The following is a 9,673-nucleotide window of genomic DNA, read 5'->3' as shown; positions in this document are numbered from 1 at the left end:
AATTATAAAAGTTAAAGTGCTAAAGAAGGAAGAGAGGTATAACTAAAATATATTATGTGTTTTGAAATTATAAAAGTTAAGTACGTGAAATTAGTAATATTAAAATCTGTTTATGTAAAAAATATGAAATCGTCACATCAACGACCCTTCTAGAGTTGGTCCTACGAATATAAAAGATAAATATAGATACATAGCTGAAAGCGCATGATCGTGATGCTAACTTTAGGTAATGACACCCCAAGGATCGAACTCTGGATCTCTCGACTACGAAATTATGTGCTCCTAATTGTGCTATGCCCTGGGACTATATTAAAACTTGCTTATGTGATTTAGTAAAATGATGCATTTTAAACACCTTTTAAGAGAGACGAAATAAAATTTCTTATTTAAGAAAGTTAAGTTAGCTCTAATAATGTTTTTCTTGAATGTCAAGGTGTGTAAAACCTTTTATATCAAGAGTGTAGGGCTTATTATAAATGATTCTTGAATGTCAAGGTGTGTAAAACCTTTTATATCAAGAGTGTAGGGCTTATTATAAATGATGGACACATAATATTTTTAACGTAATAGTCAGAGGTTGATTCTTAGAAATTGACGACCTAAGATTTATTTTATTATGTGTCTATAATCTATATATCTGTATTTATCTCTCTTTATATCGTGAAATTGACATAGGAGAATCATTAAAATAGTGTATCTATTTTTTTTTGTTTTTTTATATCAGAGGTACAAATGAATTGAGTTTATTGGTAAACTTTTTGAGTTAGTTTAATAAATATTTAATTCATATTTAAATTACCGAATTTGAGCTGAATTAAACCCATTCAATAATTCTTTCGAACTCATAATAAATTGTTAGATTATTCACAAACCCCTTGCGAGCTCAACTTTATCATAATTTTAGTATAAATATGTTTAAATTAAAATTTGAATAACTTGGATTTAAGTCCTTCAGAGCTAGTTCAATTCTGTTTGTCATGGTTCGGACAACTCAAACTCGAATTTTATTTAGAACCAAACTCGAGCCATAATCATTTATATTTTCAAACTTCAAATCAAATTCGAATAATAATATTTTTATACTATTTAGCTCAATTCGACATGTATGGTCTAACACATGGTACCTTGGACCTTTTTTCGGAAAACTTTCTATGCTTTGTGCCCGCCCTGACGATCTCATTCGTAAAGTAATCAATAAAAATCTTAGTTGATATAGATACCAAATAAATTACTAGAGTTGCGCTTCTCAAATCCTAAGCATTCTCTCTATATTTTAATGATATGGATACCAAATAAATTACAACAGAAACAATGTTATATTATATGGAATGTGAGACTGAAGCAAGCACTCGAACAAAAAACAAAAATTACAAAGATTATATAAGAACGTATGAAAATGGATAAAATAAAAATATTAAAAAAAAAAGTCAAAATTGGTATAAACAAGTATTAAGACATCCAATAAATGTCTTAATTAGATAATATTTTAATTAACAATGATAAAATATAATAAATTTTATGTAAATATAAATAAAAATATAATAGAGGATCAGGATCGAATGACATATGTAGACTCAAATAGGTAACTGTTCCTTACAAAGAAAGCAAAAAAAAAAAAAAAATCTATAGAAGGTCGATATTAATCGAGCTAAATAAAAACGTTATAACATGCAAATCCTTGATGAATAAAATCCATAGAAGTTCAATGCTGCCAGTTTCAGGCAATCATTGGGTCCGAAGAAAGTAAATTTCATGATCTGTTTCTTGAGGTCCTTCACTAACACAACAGTATCACTAAACTAACAGAATCAAACTAAATACAAAGGGTTATAGCAAAGTTTAGTGTGTCTAACGATGCGACCAAAGCATTCCATCCAGTAAAACCCCGACAAAACAAATTTTCTTTTCATGGTCCTTAAACAGTCGCTTAGTATAAACAGTTAAATACTGACTGAAAAATGAATAATAAGCTGAAGCTGTTCTTTCCTTCACCCATTTCAGCGGAATATGCAAATCCTTGATGAATACGTTCGATCGGACAAGTGACTAACACATACAGTAAGTATCACTAAACCCAGCACCGAGTATTTTCTATGCGACAAATTCACAGATGATTGAACCCTATGAGGATCGCTAAATTTCTTGTTAAACAAGTTAAGCGTGAGTTTAATTTTTTCAACTACACCTTTTTGAACGTACGGCTCGTCATCTCTATATGTTACACAGCATTAAAATATGGAGATATCTTCCAAAGTTTGAAGTCATGATTGCCATCTAGAAGTCAATTTTCACCCATTCATACCTACCAGGAAGTGGGTGGTCATTAGCGGGATCGAAGTTGTACCTAGAGATATCGTGTAAAGAACAGCAAAACTATCAAGAATCAAGTAAACCACGGTCTTCAGAGAAAAGATTAGGTAAATGATATACCTTTCGATAAATATTCGTTGCTGGAGTTGTTCTTCCCTAGAGAAGAACTCTTCCATTTCATGAGCATTAGGCAAGTTCTGACGGAAGGTTTGAATTCTTCGGTTAGTGGCTCTAGAATTGGTTGGTCTATTTGTCGAACCTGGAGTCTGTATTTCTTCTGGATTTCTGATCAGACTACAAGGCGTTGTTTCCCTCTTGTTCCTGAAAACAACTGATACATCAGAAACCTACAATGCAACATTTGAAAAGTGCAAAACTTGTAAAGCTACCTGAGATAAGAACCACAACTCCAAGGTTTCTTAGATTCAACCAAATAAGAAAAGAATCCAAAACTCAAAATGTTCTTTGATCTTTTTCGAATAAAAACAAATAAATAAATCAGAGTGTCACCAAAAAAATTCCTACATGGTACAGTTGCAAGTGAGCAAAAGACAAAGGACCATGTTCAATTCACGTGGACAAGTCTGGATGCCCTTAGAATGCATAAAAACATAAAAAGGACCATAAGCAATAAATTATAGCAGACAAACCGAGTCCAGGGACCAAATACTTGCCAAGCCCTTGCTGACCAACGCAGAAAACTCTCTTAACCACATCTATGAAGTCAAACTACATTGCCTGAATATTCAGCATAGATTCATAGATATTTTTACCCCGTGGTAATTAACGAAAGAATATTCCCAATTTGGTACTAAGAATAATCATTTTGTACCGCTATGACCGAACTGGAAGCATGAACAAGGACTAAGTTGGATTGCTTCCTCAGTAACTCAACCATTAAGTGAGCAAAATAACTGGCAGCATACATGAAGAGATCCAGCATAATTGGCAGCACACTAAGACCATGGTAAACTAGAATTTTTTTAAAAAATCATCTGTAGTAGAGCAAGACACAAGTTTGCAGGATCAAATTCGTCAAAGACAGGAAAAACCATTAGAAAATATTAGAAACTGTTTAATTTCACAAGTCTCGTAGCTTAACAAAATAGCTTAACAGCTCAATGAATAAGCAGGGCCACCCAGATCATGCGCTTGCTCATAAGTTCTTAACAGAAAATATATACATTGTTCACCATGCCCCAAAATAGAAGAAGAGATCAAGCATAATTGGCAGCATAATAAGACCATGGTAAATTAGAACTTTCATAAAAAAAAAAACTTCTGGAGTAGAGGAAGGCGCAAGTTTGCAGAATCAAATTCGTCAAAGGCTCGAAAAACCACTAGAAACTATTATAAACTGTCAAATTTCACAAGTCTCGTATCTTGGCAAAATAGCTTCACAGCTCAATGAATAAGCAGGGCCACCTCGATCATGCACTTGCTCAAAAGTTCCTAACACATAGTCCAAGCCAGGATACATCTTACTTCTAGAATCACTAATTTGTAAGAAGAAAGAAAAAGAAAATGAAATGATAGAGAACAGAATAGAAAAAGACACTAAGAAACATGATATCAAAGGTAAAGGTAAAAAATAACTAATATGGAAGAAGCTGAAAATGGGGAGAAGAGAACATTAAATTCAGCCAAAGTTTAAAGTGCATTAAATTCAAGCCATGTCAACAACGGAAGTTCCACTTGCAGGCATGAATGACCAGAATCAGCAATGAAGGAAGAAAGCACATTCATCGTAATGACCTTTGTGATAAAACAGAAGAACCAATTCATCGAGTATCAGAGAAAACAACTCGCAATCTAAGGTCCCAGAGCACCAATTCATCAGCTAAGAAGCAGAATCTATGACCTTTTACTATTTTAGACTAAGAACAAAGTTTTCATAAAGATAGATAATGTAAACGATTACGCAGGATGAATTCATTTCATCAAGCTTGGAATCGCATCAAGACAATAACAACAACAAAAAACAAAAAAAGAAAGAAGAAAAAAAAAGTAAGGAAACAAAAGGTTCTGAGGAAATTTCAAGAGAATGAAGACGTTATCTTTCAGAAATAGTTTGATGATCGCATAATGGAGAAGAGTTCCTTGATCCAGAATTAGATCTAGAAGCGCGTCTACTCTTCCACAAGAAAATTGCGGAGATGCAAGAAACAGAGAAAACCAAGAGATTGGAGGTAACCCACCTGTCCGTTGCTTCGACCTCGAGAATATTCTCCCCGAACGACACCTGCGCATCCGGCGGAGCCTCGTTGTCCAGTGAGCATCGCCTCGTTGAGAAGGAACCCGCTGATCCCGAACTTGCTCTCAGGCCGGGGCTAGGACTGGGCTCGGGGAAGGCCTTGCAGGCCGGAGGCAGGGGAAGGGGTTTCTCAAGGCGGCGGCTTCGGAGCTCGAGATAGGCACAGGAGGCGGCGGCGGCTGCGAGGGTCCGGGCGCGAGTGCGTACGCCATGGGAGAGCTCCATGACGGCGACCTCGCCAGAGATCTTCGCCTTCCTCATATACTTTCCCATCTGCGTTATACGTCTTGAGATGTAGAGAACGCTGTAGGCAAGGCCGGCGGAGAAGAAGGCGGCGGAGGGGAGGTCGAAGTGGGGGAGGAGAAAGGAGCGAAGGAAAGACGAGTTTTGAAAGGGGGAGAGAGAAAGGGTAAGGAAAGAAGAAAGGAAAGGGGGAGGAAAGAAAAGGCAGATGTGGGGAAAGGAAAGGGGTGGTGTATCGATGTCATGTACTTGCATCGGGAAGGGTATAATTGGATTTTTCTTAAATAGTTTTATCGTTAATTTAAAAAAAAAAATCTTTTTTTTAAAAAAATTTAATTGTTGATATAGCTATGATTAAAATGAGTCATATCCGATGATCCCATCTGATTTGAAATGATCCGAAAAAAAAATAAATTTAGATGGAGGGTTTTGAATTTGGAACGAATTTGGATGGGAGGATTTTTAATTGGAGATTTTTGGATAGTATTTGGGTTTATGAATTTAAATTTTATTAGATTTTTTAGAATTAATTTAAATTTTATTTTAAAAACTAAAGTTCTTTGATATATATATATCAATATGATAATAATAAAATATGGAAAGAAAAAGTAAAAAATTATAAGAAAAATAATTTAAAAAAATATTTTTATCAGGTTGAGTTTGAATTCAGGTTTAAGAGTTTTAGGTTTGAGTCAAATTCAAGATGAGATTTTTATAAAAAAAATTTCAACCTGACTTGATTTACTTGAATTGACATCCCTAGATATAGCGTTGTTATTAAGTAAAATATTAAGATGTATTTAGTTTGGGGTTATCGTTGATAACCTTAGTTATTGACCTAAGGTTATATTGTTTAACCCTATTTGATTTATGTAATGAGTGATTCCTAAGTTTTGATGCATTCCCGTCACATCAGTAAAATGTGAGCAAAATGGGAATAGAACCAGGAATGTGATTACCTCTTTCTTGACTCCGGGGTTAACGAGAATCCAATCACAATCGTTCATTTGTCAAGCGCGAGCAGCGATTGATCGTCGCAATGAGGGCAACTAGGTGAGTAACGACTGATCATTCCTTTGTCACACTGAGGGCGAGTAGTACGATTGTTCGTTGACCGTGAGTAGTGGTCGATAATCGCAGAGAGGGCGAGCAGCAGCCGATTGTTCCTTCATCATCCTTTATCACAGCGGTCAATCGTTGCAACTAGGGCGAGGAGCGGTTGGTCATCACATCAAGGGCAAGCGCAAGAAGCAAATGTCGTCGTCGTTCCTTTGTGTGGAAGGCTCGCGAGAGGTGCACACGATTACCAATCGTGAGAGATGGCGATAGGCTCACTATCGCGTGCATGATGAGATGATTATGTTTGTCTTTTTATTATTTTACTTTAGTTTTTGATTAAAACTTTAGTCTAGCTATAGTTGAGATAAACTAAATAGATCTAGTTAAAAGAATAACAAAATTATCTCAAAGAATAAAAAAATTATCTCAAAAAAATTTAAAATAGTAAAAAAATTCTAAAATATTATCTGAATTTATTTATTTATATATATCACCATTAATAATAAATATTATATATATATATATATAATTTTATTTTATTTATACTTTTATCGAACTTATTATTAATTAAGTCATACACTAAAACCTCTAAATAAATAAGTTTTATTATATTACATAAAATTAAACCAAACAATATTACTGATCCTGTCCGTAAGCGTCGATGAGTGAATCATCAATGAGTTGATTTTGTTGTCAACTTAATCATCAATCGCTGGCAAGGATAGTGTTGTTCTACGAGTCTAGATGATAGAAAAATAGGAGGAAAAGAGGTTAAATGATGGTTAGGGAGTTCCCGGTGCAACCACTCCGACACTCAAGTTAGAGGATGAAGGAGGAAAATAACAATATTAGGGTTTTAATGTATATAGGTGTGCATATGCACTTTAGGTGTCGGAAAGGGCTACCTTTTATAGAGAGATAGTAGATTTTTTTCTTTCGTTTTGATCTTCATGTTATAATTATTTAATTCCTTAAAAAAATACCAGACTTATTCACGTCACTGTCTTTTTTCTAAAATAATCTAACATTTATGTGATGGTTATCCTTTTCTTGAAATGGTCTTACCTTCTGATGCATGTCGCCAAGGAGGTAGGAGCTAGGAGGTCTGGGAGTTGAGAGGCTCAAGAGTGGGGTCCTAGGAACTGGGAGGCCAAGGAACTGGGAGCGGACCCAAGAGCCAGGCGTTGACTCAACTTCCCCTTTGTCTTGAAAATGAAATTTTTGCAAATTTTTAATAAGGATAAAACTTTTGAAACTTTTACAAATTTTTGCAAGCAAGTTGAAAATGAAAAATACCTTAAAATTAAAAGAATTAGAAGTAACAATGGAGATGAATTTAAAAATCATAATTTTAACAAATTTTGTCTTGAAAATGGATACCATCACGAATTTTCGTGTCCTAAAACACCTCAACAAAATGGAATTATTGAAAGAAAAAATAGAACTCTACTTGAAGCCTCTAGGGCAATGCTAAATAAATATAATCTACCTAAATACTTTTTGACAGAAGTTGTTAGTACAACCTGTTATGTACAAAATAGAACAACACTAAATAAACCACATAACAAAACCTTCTTCGAAATATATTATAATAAACAACCCAATATAAAATACTTTAGAGTATTTGGGTGTCCAGCCTTCATACTAAACACAAGAGAACACTTAGGAAAATTTTCTTCTAAAATTGAAAATGGAATTTTTGTAGGATATTCACTGAACAGTTGAGGTTATAGAATATATAATAAAGTTACACTAAGGATTGAAGAAACCTCAAATGTAAAATTCGAGGAATCCAACCAAAACCTTGAACAAACCCAAATTCAGCCAATTACGTTTATTCAAGGTGGCAATAATCAAGAAGGAACTAATGAATATTTAAATCACGAAGAGGAAGAAGAACCTCAATAAAATCAACCTCCTAGAACACGACCTAAGGGTGCAGACTAGGTCATCCTTTAGAAACCTAAGTCAAATATCTGCGATTTCGAAATTGAACCCAAAACCATAGCTGAATCTTTACTTGACCCAGACTGGATCATAGTTACGCAAGAGGAACTAGTTAATTTGAGAGAAATGAAGTTTGGGACTTAGTACCACCACTAAAAATAAGAAGACAATAGAAACAAAATGAGTATTTAGAAATAAATTAAGCGAAACTGGGGAAATTACTAAAAACAAAGTTAGGTTAGTTGCTAAAGGGTTTAGTCAAGTAGAGGGGTTTGACTATGATGAAACTTATGCCCCAGTAGCTAGATTAGAGTTCATTAGAATGTTACTCAGTTATGTAGCCCATAAAGGGTTTAAACTATATCAAATGGATGTCAAATCCTCCTTTCTAAATGGACTAATAAAAGAAAAAGTCTATGTAGGACAATCACTTAGATTTGAAAGTCTAAACCACCCTGACTATGTCTTTAAGTTAAAGAAAGTCTTATACGGACTTAAGCAAGCACCTAGGGCATGGTATGAAAGGTTAACCTCTTACCTAATATTCAAAGGGTTCAACCAAGGTCAAATCGACCCAACCCTATTTGTTAAATCAATAAAAGAGGATATCTTTATAGCCCAAATCTATGTAGATGACATAATTTTTGTTTCAACCAACTCAGAATTTTTAGAAGAATTTACAAATCTAATGGAACAAGAATTTGAAATGAGTCTAGTAGGAAAATTAACTTACTTTTTAGGATTATAAATCAAACAAACAAATGAGGGTAATTACATTTATCAACAAAAATACACCAAAGAATTACTTAAAAAATTCGGGATGGAAAATACTAAAGAAATAAAGACACCTATGGCAGTTAACACAATTCTAGATGACGACCCCAATGGAAAATCAATTAACTTAAAATACTATAGAAGTGCCATAGGTAGCCTACTATACTTAACTGCAAGTCGACCCGATATTTTATTTGCAGTTAGTATGTGTGCTAGATACCAAACTTGTGCTAAAGAATCTCATTTGACTCAAGTCAAAAGAATCTTTAGATACCTTAAAGGAACGTCAAATATAGGAATTTGGTATCCTAGAACTAACAATTTTGAGTTAATAGGCTATTCTGACTCAGATTACGCGTGTAAATTAGACCGCTAGTATAAGTGGTGGATGCAACTACTAGGCCTATTACTTATTAGCGGTTTAGTAGAAAGCAACACTGTGTTGTTTCATCTACAACTGAGTCGCAGTATATAGGTATGGGAGAGTGTGTGCTACAACTACTATGAATGATACACACACCTTAAAAGATTTTTAATTTAAACTTTACAAATGTAAAAGTATTAATTGATAATATTAGCTCAATTAATCTAACAAAAATCCATGCATCATCCAAGAACCAAACACATTGAAATTAGACACCACTTTATCAGGGATCATGTCACTAAAAGAGTTATTGAACTCAAATATATTGAGTCCAAGTCTAATTTAGTTGACATATTTCCGAAACCCCTCCCTGAAAGTGAGTTTAGCAATCTATGTCGAAAATTAGGAATGTGTTTAATAGACTAGGATTTTTTTTAATTTCAAAATTATTTTCAAAAATAGTGTCTTTAAATTCTAGGATAAAATTTTCAAAATTTTCCATTTTTAGAATTTCAAAAATCAATTTTAGCCTTAAACTAGATCAAGCCTTTAGAAAGCATGCTCCTATAAATATAAGGTTTGAGCATCTCACCAACACACTAGGGCTAACTTGTTTGTGTATTTTTGAACTTTGAAAGGGGTGAGATGCATAGGCAAATTGCCTAGACTTAAGATTCTTATTTCAGTGCATCGACATAAGTCTGGGCGTTAAATACAAACCA

At 34.0% G+C, this 9,673-nt stretch overlaps 1 protein-coding gene across 2 annotated transcripts; it reads right to left on the bottom strand.

The window, feature by feature from the left end:
• Positions 1-1,740: 1,740 nt before the first annotated feature.
• LOC122025665 (cyclin-dependent kinase inhibitor 4-like) lies at positions 1,741-5,010 on the bottom strand. 2 transcript variants are annotated; one of them, XM_042584503.1, is made up of 3 exons: positions 4,509-5,010; positions 2,431-2,631; positions 1,741-2,302 (listed from the first exon to the last, which is right to left on the bottom strand). In XM_042584503.1, exons 1-3 carry the CDS (start codon positions 4,835-4,837, stop codon positions 2,275-2,277), a joined length of 558 nt encoding a protein of 185 aa, XP_042440437.1. In that variant the 5' UTR covers positions 4,838-5,010; the 3' UTR covers positions 1,741-2,274. The 2 variants fall into 2 exon arrangements, with proteins under 2 accessions (XP_042440437.1, XP_042440435.1); XM_042584501.1 differs by having other exon boundaries at positions 1,741-2,344; positions 4,509-5,007.
• Between the last annotated feature and the right edge of the window lie 4,663 nt (positions 5,011-9,673).

Source organism: Zingiber officinale, chromosome 9B, assembly GCF_018446385.1.
Source record: "Zingiber officinale cultivar Zhangliang chromosome 9B, Zo_v1.1, whole genome shotgun sequence".
Classification (NCBI taxonomy): Eukaryota; Viridiplantae; Streptophyta; class Magnoliopsida; order Zingiberales; family Zingiberaceae; genus Zingiber; species Zingiber officinale.
Note: the sequence above shows the minus strand (reverse complement) of the source record. Positions and strands in the feature narration are given on the sequence as shown.

What these genes read in the sequence shown, in the direction of transcription:
- LOC122025665 (XM_042584501.1), bottom strand. Translation starts at nt 4,837, where the DNA reads ATGGGAAAGTATATGAGGAAGGCGAAGATCTCTGGCGAGGTCGCCGTC. An exon ending in GAGGTCGAAGCAACGGACAG is followed by an intron (nt 2,632 to 4,508) that starts GTGGGTTACCTC and finishes AGTTGTTTTCAG; the next exon opens with GAACAAGAGGGAAACAACGC. An exon ending in CAACGAATATTTATCGAAAG is followed by an intron (nt 2,345 to 2,430) that starts GTATATCATTTA and finishes CGATATCTCTAG; the next exon opens with GTACAACTTCGATCCCGCTA.